This window comes from Lepidochelys kempii, chromosome 1, assembly GCF_965140285.1.
Source record: "Lepidochelys kempii isolate rLepKem1 chromosome 1, rLepKem1.hap1, whole genome shotgun sequence".
In the NCBI taxonomy this organism is placed as follows: domain Eukaryota; kingdom Metazoa; phylum Chordata; order Testudines; family Cheloniidae; genus Lepidochelys; species Lepidochelys kempii.
The window spans coordinates 105,895,040-105,914,945 of NC_136380.1; the positions used below are offsets into that span (position 1 = coordinate 105,895,040).

The 19,906-nt window shown below is 39.4% G+C and overlaps 1 protein-coding gene across 1 annotated transcript in view; it reads right to left on the reverse strand.

The window, feature by feature from the left end:
* Positions 1 to 9,216: 9,216 nt before the first annotated feature.
* EFNB2 (ephrin B2) overlaps positions 9,217 to 19,906 on the reverse strand; it is a 50,673-nt gene continuing 39,983 nt past the window's right edge. The window contains exons 3-5 of the mRNA XM_073349373.2: positions 15,195 to 15,287; positions 14,338 to 14,451; positions 9,217 to 12,800 (exon numbers count right to left, since the gene is read on the reverse strand). Coding sequence (XP_073205474.1) covers positions 12,418 to 12,800; positions 14,338 to 14,451; positions 15,195 to 15,287 — 590 coding nt within the window. The 3' untranslated portion in view covers positions 9,217 to 12,417. The remainder of the gene's footprint in view (positions 12,801 to 14,337; positions 14,452 to 15,194; positions 15,288 to 19,906) is intronic.

Sequence of the window (19,906 nt, forward strand, 5' to 3'; positions counted from 1 at the left end):
GAGCATTTAAACGGAGCTCAAGAATATTCAGAGTTATAATTAATGATAACAAAAATGGTGGAAGGGATGTTGAAACGCATACTTCAAGGCTTAAGCCAATCTCTAATTATTCTAGATCAGGATGAGACCTAATGTTTACCCCACATCTGCCAACTGTGGGGTTCTTGCATCTTTCTCTGAGGCATCTGGTACTCACCACTGGTAGAGATTGAATACTGGACTCTATGGACCTTGGGTCTGATCCAGTCTGGTAATTCCAGTGTTCCTAGCTCTGCTGCATTCCTTTCTCTTGCATATCCTCTCTTTTTCCGGTTATGTAGGAAATGTAACTGGTACAGTCAACAATTTTGTTAATCTTCAAATAAAATAATTAGTAGCTGAAAAGGATTTTTGCATAAATAACATTGCTAAAAGGCTTAACACTGCCATATTTTTAAATAGTTTAATTACTATCTTATTTATAGCTCTCACTTGGCTAGTAATCATGGACCAAATTCCCCTGTGGGGTAAATTGGTGCCGCTCCACTGACATCCTTAGTCAATTTACATCAGCAAAGAATTTCACCCTCTAGTTCAAATAACATTTCGAGACTTCAGGCATGGCCCAGGAATACCAACAATGCCCTGAGAAGGAATTATGTACCCCTGGATCATTCTGCAGTCTGTAAGGGATGCTGCTAGGCTAGTTGCTGCTGCTGCCTCTTCCTGTCTTGTTGATGATCGTCACCACACACATGGGGTTCTGCTTATATAAGTGTTAAGCCAAATCTTCCATCTTGTTCCCCAGCAACATATTTTAGGCAAAGCACTCAACCGTGGTGCAGCAAGAGAGCCAAGATATACTCTAAGGGTCAATTTCTGCCCTTATTTTCACTCCTCTATCCATCATTTACTCCCATGCAACCTGACTTCCACACTGTTGCATAGACATACCTGAGGGCCAGAATATGTACATTTTGTACTGCTCAATAAAGTCACATGAAATTTTCCCTCTGTATTTAGCATACAGTATTTGTGTCTGGCAACTTACTCTACCCAGGGCTGACTGTGAAGGCCATGTGCAAATTCTAACTTGTCTAATACACAGCAACCCATCCTCTGATCAAGGAAGACCACAAAAAGCATACCACACTAGTGCTCTGCATGTTCCACTGCTCCCCAATCATTTCCAGATTCAGTTCAAATTCCCAGTCCTAATCTTAAAGCATTCCTTGGGCCTGGGCTTGGCTATTTAAGAGACCATCCATGATGTACTCTGACAGTTGTAAACAATGGGGTCACTGCAGTTCTATCTGCCAAATTTCTTATAAGGTCCGCATGGCCATGGTATCTGATTCCCCTCAAAATTATAAGACATAAAGATATTTATATCTCACCTGTCTAGTTAGCAGGCTCTCAGGATCATAGTCACCTGGATATCTTTGGCAAGTGAGTTTTGTATTACTGGGCCAGAACTAGAGCTGGACAGGAATTTTTCAACTACAGTGGAACGTCAGAGTTACGAACTGACCAGTCAACCACACACCTCATTTGGAACCAGAAGTACACAATCAGGCAGCATCAGAGACAAAAAAAATTAAAAGCAAAGACAGTACAGTACAGTGATAAATGTAAAGTACTAAAACAATAAAAGGAAAGTTTAAAAAAATTAAGATTTAACAAGGTAAGGAAACTATTTCTGTGCTTCTTTCATTTAAATTAAGAAGGTTAAAAGCAGAATTTTTCCTCTGCATAGTAAAGTTTCAAAGCTGTATTAAGTCAATGTTCAGTTGTAAACTTTTGAAAGAACAACCATAAGGTTTTGTTCAGAGTTACGAACATTTCAGAATTATGAACAACCTCCATTCCCGAGATGTTCGTAACTCTGACATTCTACTGTAAAAGTTTTTTTAGCTGAAAAATGCTGACTAATCAAAATTGATATTTTGCAAAATGGGGATGCTTCTGACAACTTTCCTGCCTCAAAAAATGATTGGGGAAAAAAAGAGTTTCAAAACTGTTGAAACATCTGTGACAAAGTGGGAATTTTCTGTAATATTTTTATGATGCCTGTGTGTTCCTCAGTTTCCTCTGTATGTGCATGGTTATCCAGTGGAGGAACAAGGCTTAAGGCATGGTTTACACTACATGATTAAGTCGATGCAAGGCAGATTATGTTGACCTAGTTGTGCATGTGTCTACACTCAAACTGGTCTTCCACCACTTATGCGATATAGTAACACCACCTCCGCAAACAGCGTGGAACCATGGTAGATGTACTTAGGTAAATACAGCGCAAATGTAGACACTGCATTAGTAACTGTCCTCCAGCAGTGGTCCCACAGTGCCCCACACTGACTGCTCTGGTCACCATTGTGAACTCCACTGGCCAGGGGTCACAGGGACTGGAAGTCCCCCCTCCCCTCGAAAGCTCTGTGAAGTTTTGAAATTGCCCAGCTTGATGAGCACACCAAGCAGCTCTCCACTGTTGAGTGCAACTGCCCAACCGACCATGCTGGCAGGCTGCGCCAGACGCACTCCTGCCTGGAGTAGACAGGAGATATTGGAGCTCCTAGGCCTGTGGGGAGTTGAGAGGGGATGGGGTGTACGTGTCTGTGTGACCTGTGGGTAATAGAAAAGGACAGGCTCTGGGCTAACCAGAATGGACTATGCTTTAACCTTCATTTCCCTGTGCTAACCTAAGACCTTCCATATTCTGTGTGCCAGGTGACTAAAAAATGGTTACCTTGTTTTGAAAAGGCTGCCTCTGTCATTGCAAATACTCACTGAGAGCATTGTGCCATGCAAGGGCACCGTACAAGTCTCCCTTCAGACTCCGACCTGGCTGGATATGTCACAGGGAGCCAGAGAGAGAGACAGGGATCACTGGGACAGAACAACCAGTCTTGGAGTTGTGGAAGCCACGGACTTGCCCCTGTGGAACCATGTGGGTCTTTGGGGCCCAGCACACTAAAGGGATCAGTGCCAGGAGACTGGTTACAGGCTGGGCGTTTGACCAGACCTTAGGACAGCATCCCATGTGAACACTTTTTTAAATGAATAATTCTGATTTTTCAAGTCAAAACAACTTTTCTTTCAAAATTTTAGTAAATAAAGCCTAAAAACAAAATGTTTCAACTGACTCACACCAAAACATTTTTCAGTTTCTTGGTTTGTGAAAATGGTTGTGATTTTTGACTTTTTGTCCTGATGGGAAATTTGTCTGAAATCTTGAAAATTCTCACAGTACAGAAACCCCATTTCTGCCCACCCTAGGATGAAAAGCCTGACCCTAAGTCATATCAGTCTCCATGGAGAACCCTCAACAGAGATCAGAACCAGCACAAGCCTGACTGTTTCGGCAGATTATACAAAAAAAAAAAAAAAAAAAAAACCCTTTTGCACAAGCCTTTGCTCAGTTGGAGCTCATGAACAAGCCAGCATTATTTCTTATCATCAGATCATGACTGAAAGAAGAGGAAGAAAAAAAATCCAAGAACAAACAATTTGCACAAGATATAGAAAAGAGCCCATGGTAGACAAATGTGTATTTGACTTCTAGATCCCTGGATGATTGGGCACAGTAACATAGGAATATTTCTCAAAGCCACTGTATGAAAGCTACACATAAATGTAAGCTGCCCTGAGCCTCCCAACATGTACCTAGACATTAGTATATTACTAGTATCTTCAGTGAGGAAATGCTGTGCAAACATCACAAACAACCAGCTGCATGGAAAAACAAAAATGCTTGTGTAAGTACATTTCTGACAAATGTAGTACTTACTATTTTATCTTTAAAATATTTTAACTTTGGGGGGGTGAGAACAAAGGGAGGAGGAAAAAACCCTGCTGCTCTAAGACAGACTGTTAGCATGGGGAGAAGGGGAATTTATGCTTTTGTTGGAGGAGCTGTGTGTTAGTATAAATTGCTTGTATTGTATGTAATCACATAGGTTACACTGGCTGATATCCCAACGCCCGAGACTTCAGTTTTAACACAGCCTGTCATAAAAGACTGAACGGACAGTGCTACATAAATAAGCCCAATGCTGGCTGACACCATACAAATGCACAGAACAGTAAAATGAGTGAAGACTTTGACTTCTCAGTGCTGACTATAAAAAAAAAGTATTGATTATTGCCAAAATAATATGTTTCAAATACTTGCATTCACCTGTGAGCTTCAAACCAGTCACGATCTCTTGATTCTGCCCAAAGGATGTCTTCCAAAGTAAACTAGACTTTCTTGGGAGCAGATTTACTAAGATTTACTTTAAAAAAAAAAAACACAGCTTAACATTTTTGTATAGCACAATCTACTGAGAAGAAGAAATGTAAAACTAAATGGAATTACGTGATCTCATGTTGAGTTTGTACTTAGGAATTTCACCACATGTATTTTTTTTACTCAGACACTCAATTTAATAAATACAAAATGTCTGATTAAATAACATGGAGTTCCCAGCTAGAGGAGATTGAAAAATAGGGGTGTGGTGGGAAATCATGAAAATTTTCAACAAAACTTTGTTTTTCTTTTTCATCAGAAATTTCTGATCAACTGTCACCCAGACTCAGCCATACAAAGGGAAGAAATTCTATGTTAAAAATTCCAAGAGATTCATGCTCTTTGCACCCTGAGGCACCTTTTGTACTGAAGCTTATTTTGGGCTAGATCTCCCACTGGGGAAGTGAATTTAAAGAATCTCTTTTCCCCTGTGGAAGCAGCAGGACAGGATGTCACCTCAGGAGAATAACAAAGGCACTGGCCTGTGCAGCACAACCAAAAGAAAGCATGGTCTGCAAAAGTGCGTGTCCAGTTGCGATCAGCGAACAGGCTCTAACTGGGGATGCATGATGCTCCTTTTCAAAGCAGCAGCAAAATATATCCCACTTCTTGCTCTGTAGGTTTGAACCATAGAAAGTGCCCTGATTGCATGGGTTATTAGATCAGAAGATACATAGGCCAGCGTTCCTGCTCCCCCACCTTGCCAGTACTGGAAGGATTTGCCCCATAACATGGACCAACCCTGTCTCAGAGGACTGTGGGCTGCAAAGGATCTTGGGGTTGGCAATACTGAGCAGGTGACTGGGACATGGCACAAGGCTATGTGATAATGGGGCTGAAGGAAGACAACAATGTGTATATATGATGACCACCATTTTGGCAGACACCAAAAATTCAACTGAGGACCTACAGAGATAGTAGAATGATTCTTTCCAGCTAGAGCTAAAGAGCCAGGTTCTGTCACTAGGATCTGTAATGGACTCACATCCTGTGTATATCAAGCACAAGGAGAATGTGTTACACACACTGATTGGGGAAGGGGGTTATGCATGGAAGGAAAGGGAAAGGGAATATGAGGAGTAGCTCATATGCAAGAAACAGATGGCCAGTAGTGTCAACCCCATAAAATTCAAAATTCATGAGTCAGGCTCCCTAAAATCCCTAGATTGGCTTCAGAATCGCAAGATTTTATAAAATAATAAATTTGGAGTTCCTTTTATTTGCCTCCTGGCTTTTCAGGCTTCAACATTTGTGTTCTCTTGTGTTTCTTCATTGTCAGGAAAGCTACAAACTTATATTTAAAAAAAAAATAACCAAGAGTTAAGATTCTCATGTGACCACATGACTCCAGAAGGAAAGGCTTTAAAACAATACCAGGTGTCATGAGACTCATAATAAAATTGCAATAGCTGGCAACCCTGTGAGCTCAGGATGTGTGAGTGAACAGATATTGTAAAATTAACTAAGGGGGCACAGACCATTTGGGTTAGTGCATTGGCTGCAGGGAGCAGAGGGGACAGACTATTTGGTGGTGGATAGTGTGCCCTGTGCAGAGTGGGGCATAATAATTGAGTTTAAATATTCTATTGAGAGGATGAAAAGAGACATTTGAATTGAAACTATTTTATTATACATTTGCTAGTAATCCAGCCTACAATAGCTATTTTTAATAAAAGTAAGTAGCAAACTACTGTCTGTGTCCAATGAAATACAAATTACAATTATTATGGAAATTAAACACATTGTTATTAATACAGTTCTCAGTCCACTAATTGTAGTGCTAAGTATAGTGACACTTCTGTAAAGCATTCTCTCCCCATTGAGGGACTTGGGGTGCCATAAGACAATCAAATCTACATCAGCATTGTAGATGAGTGTAGAATTCAGGACTGTGCGAATATTGAACCAGATGCTAAACCGAGCAACATTAATTTACACCAGCTGAGGATCTGGCCCAGAGAATATAACACAATCACTTTTCCCACGTTGATACCCAAAGACCAGAGAGATGAGGCAGGCCCTCCCTACTTATTGTTTAATTAGTTGTATTCCAGCAGCACACACATAGACACTGTCCATACATGTATGAAAACAAAGACCATGCCCCACGGGGCTCAGTATCTAAGTGGCAAGGGGGCTTGTGCTTGTGGATCTCTAGTAACTCCAGTTGAGTCCAGTTCCTAGCTACCCTCTCTCTTCCACTGCTTCCACTCTGTTCCTATCTGTGGCATATTTGGATGTTGGTTCTCACTCTCCTCTCAATTGCATGTTCCTTCTCTCCTCTCAGTATCCATTGGCAGAACTGCCTAGAGTCTGGCTTCCCCCCTGCTCATAGTACAGTCCATCACCTGGCAGTCCTGATTTCCCTTTCCAATGTCAGCACTTTTCTCCATGTCCTGTTCAGCTTTGCAACATCTTTTCCAAAATCTGCACCAAGCCATTATCATCAGCAATGACACTTCCTGTCTCTAGCTACCCCCAGAACTGGGTCTGACATCTAGGTGCAGTTTGGCTCCCCACTGCTTTCACAATTACTGATTCTTCTCTGCACCCGTCCCTGCCATTCCCAGCACTGCTCAAGCAGATTCTTCTCCCCTCAGCTCCACCCCATCCTTCTTCAGGACCTGTTCTCCATCTCCACCATGTGTGGGTAGAACCTTGCCTATGTTTGGCAAGGCTGTTAGGCTCTGTTCCCACTTTTAGCATGGGCAGAAGTTCCATGCACAAATAGGAAAATGCCATGTGAACGCCACGCCTCCTATCATTCTTCTTTCCATCATCGCCATTACCTGTCTGACAACTACTAAGAGGAACATGAAGCCCTGATTAATTAAGCCTCAGAGCATGCCTGTGAGTTAAATTGCATGTAGATAATATCTCATTTTACAAACTACAGAAGAGTCAACAACCAAGGCCATGCAGTCCATCCGTGGCAAAAGAACCAAGGAGTTCTAACTCCCAGTTCCCTTCTTTTTCCAAAAAGTCATCACCCTACCTGTAATCTGATGCTTCAGATATTGAAGTAGCAACTGTGTCACTCGTGTGTTTTGTATTTTACCACACCAGGGTTTGTTCCTGCCCCACTCCCAATTTTATCTTTGGTGGCTACAAAGACCAAGATCATCCTTCAAAAGTCATTTTCCATATTTTATTGACTTTTCTCATTTCTGTTGCTAACCATTACACCAGTTTTTGAATGAGTAAATTTTCTGCAGAAAGGGAATTTACAGTGTTCATAGAATCAAAGTGTGTCACTCACTGCGTGAGCATTTGATTGATGCAACATTGCAATGTTCAAAAAAAGAGAGAACACTTCAGACATAGGTAGTAACATTTTGCTACACTTACTCTGTGAGACAATATTTTATGTAATAGGTTCTTACTCTACTTTAGATGGATAACAACTGTACATTATAATTTTATTTTCCACTTAGCAGAGCCTATTGACTCAGATAGACTCCTGCTGCGGAACCAGGCTTCATAATGAGGGCAGTAAATTTTGATTTTGTGCTTGTTTGATAATTAATAGTGCAGTGTCAGCAGCAGTGCAAAAACGCAAGTACATTTTTTTCTCCGCATGTTCTAAAAGATGAGCTGTAAGTCAGTAGCTTGATGTTGGGTGTACTTCTATAAGGCACATACCGTTCGCCAAAGAAATGTAACAGGCTGAATGTAGTGTCTATCTGTTTATTTATATGCCTCCCACCCTATCAGCAGAGTATCTCAGCACCTCATGATGGGGAACGTATACTCTCATGATACCCTAGTAAGATAGTGAAATATTGTTACCCCATATACAGCTAGGAAGTGGAGACAGGGAGACTAAAGTCCTGGCCCAGCAAAGCATCCCGGTAACTTTAAGCACAAGTAGTCCCAAGTAAAGTCATCTACATGCCTAAGATTTTATAGGATCAGGCCCAAGTGACTGGCCTGAGAAGTCAATGGGACTGCTCACATGCTTAGTTATACATATGCTTAAGTGCTTTGCTGGAGGAGGGCCCAAGTGACTGGCTCAAGGTCATACAGGGAGTCTATAGCACAGCAAATTAAAGTCACTGACATTCTCTAGGCTTCCCTTAAGTCCAGTATAAAAAAAGTGTCACTGCATTTCATGCTTCACCTATAAGTTTATTTTTCACCTGTCAACCGTTCTTTCCTTGATTATTCAGCAAAGACAAATAATTTGACAAATGGGAATTACACAACCAAAAGCTATGAATAACTAGCTGCCTTTCTCAAATGGAAACTCGTAAGACAACTTGGCATCAATTGTTAAAGTGACAAAGGCATCTTTCCCCTCCTCAGGCCTCCCCATATATTACTCTACAGATGACTGTTCAAATTATGTGCTCTCATGGTGACTGGGCTTTGTGGAAAAAATGACAGTATTTGTTAAGTGTGGGTGTCAGTTGTTTAAGTGAAAATTATAGAGCAGCACACACACATATTCTGTATTAAGGCTTGTGTTAGTTTGTATATCATAGGACCCAATCCTGGAAAATCTTATGCACTTTAACTTTATTGACGTGAATAGTCCCACTGATTTCACTAGGACTACTCACAGATAGTAAAGTTAAACATGTGCGTAAGTATTGGGAGCACTGGGACCCTGAGAAATCCCACTGACTTCAAGTTAAGTGTCTGCAGGTCAGACACCAGACTCCCTGTTCTGCAAGCTGATCCATGTTAGTAGGCCCCTATGTCTTAATGGCACCCACTGACTTCACGTGGGCTCCACGTGGGCATAATGATCAGCCTATACGAATCAGGTTGCAGGATCAGGGCCCTAATTTGAAACGAAAATAGACTTAAGTTCACCCTATAGATCACTAGTAGCTGTGGAGAGTTTTTAAAAAAAAAAGAAAAAGAAAACTAAGGAAAAAGGAAAAAAATAAATAATCAAAAACTAAAGAAAATACTTAGAAGGCAAGATTTCCATAGGAAAAAAATATTTTATTTTTTTAAGAACAAATTCAGTTTGAAACAGACGTGGAATGTGATTTTCATAATTTTCATTTTCTGGGGGCTAATTGCAACGTGGAACTAAAGCAGATTTCAAACCTATGACAGGCTAGTTAAAAAAAAGGAAAGAAAGAAAGAAAGAAATTATTTATAACTCAAGCGTAATACTGTGTTACTTACAAACTGGACAAAGAAATCCTTAAATAAATATTCATGGTACACACTTACAGCACAAATATGCAGCAATTTGGCAACCTTTTATACCATTTTTTCCTCAATACAGTGCAAAGGGGAATGACACTGCCTTTAAACAAGCTGTAGCTAAATACATTGCAAAATTCAAATTTTATACAAAACATCTTGCTTAGACTTTATAAAAAACCAACATTGCTCTATATACACAATCTGGTTAAGAAAAGCCATTTCTATCTTGTTTTCATGTGTATTTTTTTATTTAAAAAGGTGAATAAGGCTACTGTAACACCCCAAATCCATATACAGTAAATCTGAACCTATTTACAGCATCTTCACTTCGACATGATGGTGCAAATTCCAAGTCGGGAGACTAGGGATGATAATACAAGCAAGGCATTTACAGTAACTTTTCAAAGCTGAACCAACGTCAAATAAAGGAACAGTTGGTAGATTGTCATAATGCTGCACCAAACACAAAACAGAAGCACGGTACATTGTTTTCAATTGGTTGCAGGTTGCTCTTCATCCATTCATCTGATTTTTTTTTTCCCCCACAGTTTAGTACATAACCAGAATGTAGCCAACTGATGAAACATACACTTGATTTAATTAAAATCAGACTCACGATGCCTATCTTTCCCCTTTCTCCCCCTCCTGCAAAATAAAATCTTAATGACTTACAAGAAAATCTTGTATGGATGGATTCACAGAAAGGAGGGGTTGTTGGAAAGAATTACATATGTACTGTAGTTAGTCACCATGGTAACCTTCCACAGAACCATGCGTTTTTCTTTTCTCTTTTTTCCTCCTTTTTGACCAACATCATTTTCAGGTTCAGGAAATAGAGAGAGTAATCGTTTCTATGACAGTTCATTTTTTTTTTTTTTTTTTTGCAGGTGCTCGCTGGAGGTTTGAGAACCTTAAAATGCTGTTGCTACGTTTTCTTTCCCGTTCGGAAAGCCAAGTGTTACCATAGTAACATGACTATGTTAAAGATGTCTATTTTGCATAGCACATAAAAAGTAGGATTCTTTTTTTTTGTTCAGCGTGGGGGATGGGGGGGGGAAAACATGCTAAAGCAGACAAACTTTAACCTGAAACTCCCCTTCTCTGTGACCTGCTGAAATCTACAGAACACTTCAGTCCATAAGGCAAGGGAAAACACAACACAGAAAATAAATGCCAGAACATCTTGTCATTGTTAAATATATGATTCGGTGACATTGATTTCCTGGATTTCTGGGCTTGTGTTTCCTCGTCTACTGTTATGTGAGATGCCTTAATAGGGCTTTGTTATTTTTGTATTTGCTCTCATTATTGTTATTTTTGGAATGAAGTTGTTTTTTCCCACAAGCAGTCATCCAATTTTTATTTTTTAATGCTGAGAAATTAAGATCATTTAATTGCCACAAATTAATTTCACATCTTCTGGTGTAGATTCTGTGCAATCTCAAAATATATATTAGAAAAACAATCTTTCATTTTATATTCCTTGTGTTCTATACACCTATTATAAATAAGTCATATCGTCCTTCTCCCTCTCAGTGTCATAATTTATTTTATCCTTATGGTAAGAGGTTTTCCATATGTGCTTTAACTTTGAAACAGAGCACCAATGAACTGCTGTGTCAGTCACCGTACCTACACTGCACTGTGCAGGGACAGCCCTACCATAAACCAAAGAGTCAAAAGGCTCAATCAGAAACAAAATCCTGATCTATTTGGAGAGATGCGAATGTATTTAATAACTCCATTGGTGATGGAATTACTGCTCTTTTGAACCTTTGGCTTATAATCATCTAAGTCAGATTTGGCTCTCCGCTATTTTCTTAAATGCTTTCCCTGTGTTTAGTAAAATGTGATAAGTATAGCAGCTGAGTCTGCTTAAAAAGTCATCCAAAGCAGACTACGATTTTGCAACAGCGTCCAAGCTGTATATCTTATTGCCAGTACCACAACAGTTCTGCCCTAATACATCATCAGGGACCTGCTATTGTCTTGTCCTCCAGGCTTGTTCATTCATTTACTAACAATACCCCTTTGTCCTACTGTATTGAAGGTACTATTTTTTTCTGCACATTGCTATTTGATAACTGTGAACTCCTTCAAATGCGGCCCTAATCCACTGCGCGTGTTGTGTCTCCTACTTGCCTCTTAAAACTTAGCACACCAAAGTGCTGTGCTACCTATATTATGTTTCTTTCCAGCTTCTAGTTCAGAGGCAGCAGCATTCAACTGCAATTGCAGTCAGCCCTTCCTTGCCACCGTCCAATCCTGGTCTTGACTTCATTGACAGCCTAACTTTTGGCTGGAAGGCTCCTTATTAGCAAACACAGTTTCTATTAATGTATTACCCATTCGAGAGAGGCTGCTGTAGCAGATGGATGGAGCATGGCACTCCAAATGTTAATGTTCCATTAGTGATGCAGGAGGTGGAGTGAAAGGAAATCTTATGTGAAGGATGGCAGAACCCTGGACTACAGAAATAAATGTAACAGTGATGGACTAAAAGCAAGAGAATTTAAAAGTCTTACTTAGATGCCGAGGTCTGTGTGACAAATCCAGTCTGCACTGAGAGAGAGACACAAAAAGTCGTAAGATTGCATTTCAAGCCTGATATCCTAAAGGACCTTCCCAGAATGCCTAGAACTATTAAACGTCCACAAATCACTCCATCTTCCCTTGGCTTTTGTACATGCCTGGATGCCTGCAGCACATGGCTTCGAGGATGATGAATGTAACAAGAATACAGCAATCGGAGAATGGGTATCTTCTACGGAAAGTCTTCCAGCTTTTAGTGAATGTTTGTTCACTGAGACAGGAATTCTACAGACTAGATAAGCTGTCCAGCTCAAGAAGGCTCTCTGAGAAAAGGGTGTTGCCTTTCCCCCCTGTGCCTGAGTCAATACTAGCGCACAGGGGGTCATCACAAACCCCAACAGAAAGCATCTGACCAGTAAGTTTCCTCTATAACTCAAAGGTACCACAGTTTGTCAGACTTTGTAGTAAATGTTTGCTGGACTCTGAGGAGGCATCTCTTGAACTATATACACTGGATGTCCATAGTCTCCGCTAACCTTTTCATAGTGAGGGCAAAAAACACTGTCTGCAGTCCTTAGAGGAATGATAATGTCACTGGGCTCAGAACCATTGTTGTTGCCACTACGTTTTGGGGTGGCTAACGTACTAAGTGACAGGGTTGTAGTGTGCTGGGGTGAATGCTTCCTGTGTCTTCTCCGGTACTTCAATAAAAGAACCACCAAAGTGATTATGATGACGATGAAAATGATGCACCCTGATGCAATCCCTGCAAATAAGGCCACCTCTGAACCAAGTATACTGGAATGTCCAGCCTTGCTGCCATCTGTGCTGGATCCTAGAAAGAGAGGAAAACACAAAGAAAAGTTATCGCTGGCCTGTGACCATTTTACGGTGCTTAAAAATGTGAAGACTCAGCAGGACTGGAAGAATTAACTGGCAGCTAAACTTTGACAAACCAATTACCCTGTTAGGTAGCTAAATGCAAACAGCTGAAGTCAGCAATCAATATTAAACAAGACTTTGTGTCTGTTGGTCTTACTTTTATGCTGCTCCCAAACCGCATTGTTTTCTTTTCATATATCATCATCCATCAGCAGCAAGGCCTGGGACTGACAAGGCAGCCTTTGATACATTCTGCATCTTTTAACAGATGCTGGCCAGCTCAAGGCAGCAAATAGGGGAAAACAGGGAAATGACAAGTCTCAGGACAGCTGACACTTTGGTATCATAATCTTGCTACTTTCTCTTTCAGACACTAGTTTAAATTAAACCACTGACTGCATCTACTTTTTGCTTACTAATGAAACAAGGAAGCTTGAGGCAGCAGGGGAGATAGGTAAAATGTTTATCATGCAACTAGTTTTTATTATTTAAATTACATTTATTTAAAAAAAATACATTTGGAAGGCAGAAAAAAGCTCTCACTCTGAACAGCCTGCTGAGTGCGTGGCATCATCGCATTATCAGTTTGTCACAAGAATTCAATGAATTCTTACTTAGAAAGTTGGAAATAACTTCCCTCTCTTCATGCTCAGTTCCAGATGGAAAAATGCTGCGGATGCTAAATTCACATAACTATCAACTCTGGCTACAATAACCTTAGCACAGAATTGCTGACGCCTGCTCAACAACTGCCATCTCAAAGGTTCATTAGCAGGGTAGCAAATAATGTAGCCAGCGAGGACAGACTTGAAGCCATTGGTGAGAACCCAGAGTCGACTGATAACCAGTTTGGCTTTGTAATATTCTAAATTTGCTATCTTTCACAGTGACCTTGTTTATTTTTTTTTTTGTTCACTTAAAGCGTGAAAAGCAGTTTGAAGATATTGGGCTGAAAACTATGAGATCCTCATGTTAAAAAGATACATTTTTTAAAAACCTTTAAATTTAGTGAAGGATCCATCAGTCATTTGTAGACTTTATAAGATCAGATAAGAGATTAGAGCATTAATTATACATGCATTAAAATAAACCTTACAAATGGCTGTTGACAACCTCTTAATAATGTATCAGATGGGAAGAGAAAGATAGAAATATTCTCTCATCTGCCAGGGTACTAAACATGAGGCAACACTTACCACTGTAAAGCTATTCAGAGAAACTACTACCCAAAAACTTTCCAGGAAATGAATGATTTTCTTAGAAGATGTAATTTACTCCAACTGCAAAATGAGATGGGGCACTGTGTGCTGTGCAGTGGCCAAAATGCACAGCTTCTAGCTACCATCCACTGGTGCATCAGAACCCAGTTTTGTTTGACCTCACTATGCAAATGTTTGCTTTAAACAAATTCCAGGGCTAAAATAATGATGTAAGGAATGGAAAAAAATCGCTTAAAATGGCCAAAAAGACCAAAAAACCCCGCTGTGTACCTGAATTATCCTTTACAAATGGACTTGTTGTGGAGCTTTTCCCGTTGGTACCAGCTTCTTGTTCGGGACGCTTAGTTGGATCAGTATTACGGGGTGATCCAGCAGAATTGGGATCTGTAAGAAAGAAAAATGACTGATTTCAGTTTAGACAACTGAAGAGATTAAGCTTTATAAGGCTGCCAAATACCATGAGATAGGACTAGCTTTGAATAGAAGACTCTTTATGAAAAGGGCTATGAGATAGAAGAATATAATTCTCCTTTTAAAGCAAAATTGATTTTTTTCAGAGGTTTAGATTGTGAGGCCATCTGCAGAAACTATAGGGATTCCTGTAATTGGCAAGAAAAGCTTTGCAGATGACATTTCAGTTTAACTGAGCAAGTTGAGTGACTCCTAAACCAACTTCTAATTAGAAGAATAATTCTTTCTTTCTGCACAATAGGTTATCTATATATAAAAAGAGACAATGAACAAAAACCTCTTCTGTAGTTAGAATTCATAATAAGAAAACTACAGAAACATTAGCTTTTCTCCTTTCATTTATTCCAAATAATTATGAACTGTGAAGTTGTGGTTTTGTTTTTAAAATAAAAATGACTGAAACGCATTATTACTGGCTGTCCTTCCCTTCTAGAGAGCTCTACAATAAAGAGATCTTATTACACTAGCGCTCCTCTTGTAGAAATCTGTCAGTAGCTTAGGTACAGAAAATAGGCTTTGCTCTCAAAATCTAAGGGAAGAATGACCAAACTAGACTCAGTTGGCACTCTGTTCTATGCTATTAAAAGAAGCCTGCACACTAAGTGGGGTACTGAGACTGATCAAAGTGATTTCATGAAACAGCAGATGGTCTTTACCTTGTCCAACTTTCATGAGGATCTTCATGGCTTTTGTCTGGCACACCCCTCCCTCCTGGTTATCCAGGCCCTCTAAAGACCCATTTGATGTTGCTGATCAAAGAAAAACAAAAACAAACAAAAAGAGATTTCAGGAAATCAGTAGGCAAAGTGATGTGAATATGAGTGCCTGAAAACAGGGATTCCTTTAATCTACTGGAATCTGTTCTTGTTGCTCAGGTTGACCTATGAAAAGCTGTGAAATGTTGAAAGCCAAAAGAATGAATACATTGGTAAGTCATACATTATATACAAACGCTGGAATGACTTATCAGGTTTCAAATTTACTCAGCCACTTTTTCTTCTATGCACAATTGAGTGACTTTCTATTATGCCCCTGGATAAAATGGCATCACCTTCCAAATAAAGGTAATGGGGTCAGCTGAAAAAGAAGCCCTGCCAGGCTCAAAGGAGCAAAGTACTTAATTCACTCTTCTTTTTTTAAAGCAACATCATAAATAATCACCACAGTACACCTGCTTCCTCTGTAAAAGATCTCCTGTTTAAGGAAATGCACACATACAAAAGACAAAGTGAAATCTGAGATTCCACACTGGTTGGAAAACAGTATTTTATTTTTTTTAAATACAATCTTATTTTACTTAGGGCTTTAAAAAAATGTTCTACTTTAACAGAAACCTTTCAGCTTCTACAAACAAACGAGTGTCTCCCCCATGTTTAAATTGTTTTCTTATCTGTATGCTTGCTTAAACTCCACATACCCACTTGCAGCCCACTGCTAGCTGGTATTGCAATCTGATTTGTGTATGAAGTACAACTCACTTTGGGAACTCATACATATCAAGTCAGAGTCTACATGATTGTACTCCATCACCAAATATTCTGGGGGGAGAGGGGAGCATCAGTTTTCTTTCATGCTACACTAATACTTTACTGTATTGTATTCTTAGGACTACAACGTATTGCATCCCTTACTAGCTCCTGACAGACAACACTGCAGATTAACCAGATACATTAACAATAATGCAGTATTAAATAGTGGGGGATGATTCTAAATCTACTTCATTTCATGATGTGTATGAGTGTTTTGTCCATTTCCCTTCATCTCCCAAAACACACACACACACACACAGATCCCGACCACCTAGTGCAAAAAAATAAATAATAGATACCAATTGTATTACTTGTTGGGATTCCCATGGACTGCTTAAATTAAACAGCACTTTCCTTTCTCTAGACTCAGTCTTTTCATCTGAGGACCTAATTCAGCAAGGGCCTCACACTGTCCAGCTCTTTGTTTTCAGTTCTCCTTCCCTCTCCTTTCAACTTCCTCTGGGATTTGCTTTTAATATAGCTTATTTGTATTTCCTACTTGCTTCACAGTGTCTTCCCAGCCCCATGTTAATATTTTTTCTGCTTTCATCTTCTCCTTAGCTGTATACCCTTTACACTGAACCTACCTTCCTATCCTGTGATCCACTTCTTGTTTTTCTTCCACTTCTGCCTCTTTTGTGTGTAACCTGTTTTCCCCCCATCATATAAAATTTCCAACTCGTTACTCCTTCTTCTATACTTTCCTTTCCTTATATTTAGGCCACCCTGGGTTTTCCCCCCCTGTACAACTAATCTTGTTTTCCCCTCCCTCACTGCACAATCATCACAAAGAAAGTTACTAAAACTTCAGTTTGTTTTTATTTCTAATCTTTTCTTTAAAAAAGTTTTCAAAATGAAAAAAGTAAAACCCAGCAACCCACACCACAATAAGTAATTTAAGATAAAAGGAGATCTGAAATGTGCCATTGCATTGCCAGACTCAGAAAATAATGGAGACATATAGTTTGGGGTTTTTTTGTTTTGTTTTCCAGAGAGAAAAAAAATCAATACTAAGAACTAGTTCTGGACATAAATCAAATGTGTCTTCACTGAAAGTGTTTTTTATGACCTATTTGCCAATGTAGAGACACAAGGACGGGGAAAAAGTAGTAAATAGAAATATCAAAACTGAGCATCAGCTGAGAGTACAGCTAATAAACACTGACTTTATTTTGCTTTTTTTTTGTGTGTGTGAGTTTTCATTTTTGTTTTTTATATCTAGGTTACAGGGATTCACAATCACTTTAAACTCCACTTTCTCAGATTTTAATTGAATAGAGTACAGCCCCTTCTCATATCAGCACCCTTTAAAAATTTGTCTGATTTAACCTACACTGTCAGAGACCACAATAAAATTAGAAGACCCACAGTTTAACCTCAGTCTAATATAAGGAAAGTAAGGAATGCAAAACTATTACAATGCCCAGCCTCCATCAAGATAACCCAATATTACAGTGAAGCTGGTGTGTGCTTTTCAGAGTTCAAACTGCCTTGCTTCCTTACTAAAAGAATGCTTTCATAGCTTTGATGCTGGATGAATGAATTTACAGGAGTATTCACTTTTTCCACAGTCCTTCAAGGGGTTTTCTGAAAGCTGATGTTACAGTTTAGGGGAGATAACACCATATCCTGTGGAAGGAGGAGTATTCAGTTAAGTATATTCCAGTGGCAAAGTAACTTCTCCCCTTAATTAAACTAACAATTAGCCAAGACTGCTGGAGGAAATTATTTGAAAAATTTCATTATGGATTTCAAGATATCACCTCACATATCCCAGTGTGTGGGGAGGAAGAAGGGGCAGTTTTAAACAGTTTTAAGATTCAAGAAGATGAAGGATTTTCACTGAGAGAGAAAAATAACATGGGATATCAGAGAAAACACTGTTTCCTGTCAAAAGCTCAGTATGCAGAAGTCAAACAAGGGAACAAGTGCAAAATATTCCTAAAACACTTGCAGCTGTCTTTATATTTGATCTCTGAGTGAAAATTACACCTCCGGTGATCTAAACCTCCTCCATTACACACACACACACACACACTTCAGGTGGGTAACCCTGTCCCTGGAGTTCTAATTACATTAATGTTGCATCCTGATTCCTAAGAATTTTTTAAAATAATTAATAAATTTGCAATGAATGTTTAATTTATTAGGCTCGAGTTAAATGTTGACCATGATGCTGTATGCTTGAAGATGACCATTTGTATCGTTGTTCCTACCACTGCTATACAATTGCAACAAATCTTGTACAAAGTGTATCATGTAAGGTGTCAATGGAAAAGTTGCAAACTGTCAAGTATGATTACCCTGGTTAAATCCATGTATCATCACTGTATCTGAAGTGATGAATATTTGCTATGTATTTGTATCTCAGATGTTTGTTCTTGGGGTGACACCCACAAGGTAGGCTATGTCTTCACTAGCACTTTTGTCAGTAAAACTTAATTTGCTCAGAGGTATGAAAAAATGCAACCCTTGACCAACATAAGTTACACTCACAGAAGTGCCACTGTGGACAGTGCTATGTCGGCGGGATTTTCTGCAGTGTGGGGGAGTTTCTTGCAGTCTGTCCTGAGTGTGGCATTCTCAGTGTGGTCTATCCCAGGCAACCAGACACATTCATCATCAGAAAAACTATATAATCCTGCAAACATTTACATACTTAAACAAAGTTGCTCACAGGTGTGTTTCCGGGATTGGGCTCTAAGTTTGTTATATCATATCGCCAGCATCTTCCAGTAAACTGAAAATAAGCACAACAGTGCTAACTGGATAAAATAGGATTCATTACTCCTCTCTTCCTCCCCTCTGCCCCCCACCCTTGGATGACACAGGTGCATCTGAGTTTCTGAAGTCCAGTTGAGCTCCACTGAAGTCAACGGCAAAAGTTCTGTTGACTACAGTCAGAAGCAGAATGAAGCAGTTGGTCAGCAAGAGCCTGTACACAACCTTTAAACAAACAAACAAACAAACAAATGCCTTAAATCTCTATGAATCCCAACTGTTCCTGTCCAAAGTTTAAGACTAACACATTTTCAACAATAAACTGAAATTGATGTTTGATCACTATACTAGTGACCTGAGCCAAAATTACTTGAAGTTCATAGGAATTGTCAGAGTGCAAGGAATACAGGGTTGGGCTCAAAGTGCTGTTGATTTGTGGATGATTTGTGTCACTGGATTTTTAAGAAATGGCAGTTAAAGAGACCTGACTAATTCTTGCTTTTGGGACGTGAACTGTGTCTATTCAGTAATTGTAAAATACATTCTCAATATATCCCCTGATTTGACATGGGAGGTGATGAAATTATTCAGACCAAAGCATCCAGTTCTAGTTCTGCCTTCTGTGGTTTAAAATATATAAAAAGCCACTGGAAGTCATAAATCAATGTTTGATCTTTCATATTTATTTGCTTTTAAAACTTCACAATCCCTGTTTATTGTGTGAAATGCATTAGCCATAAATGCAGAGGCAGAGAATCAGAGACTGAAACAGAGTCAGCAGACAGGAATAGTTTCTGGCTATGATTTTTATACAGTCCCCATGGAGAGGAAGTAATATTACATTTTAATATGTCTTCATTTGATTATTATTACTCGGCCTCCCAGGAGGCTAAGCTGCTCCATGGAACTTTGGTTGTTTTCAACCAATCAGGTTGGTGACTTTGCTCTAATCAGATGGAGAATTAAGCTTCTGGATTTGTGCCTCTGTATAGCTAGCTTTTCATTCACAAAGAGATTAGAAATGAAGGCAAAGTCACAAAAATCAAGGCTCATTCACTTTTAAAGATATACAGTACAAAATTAAAAACTCCATCACCATTACTTCTAGGAAAATGCTA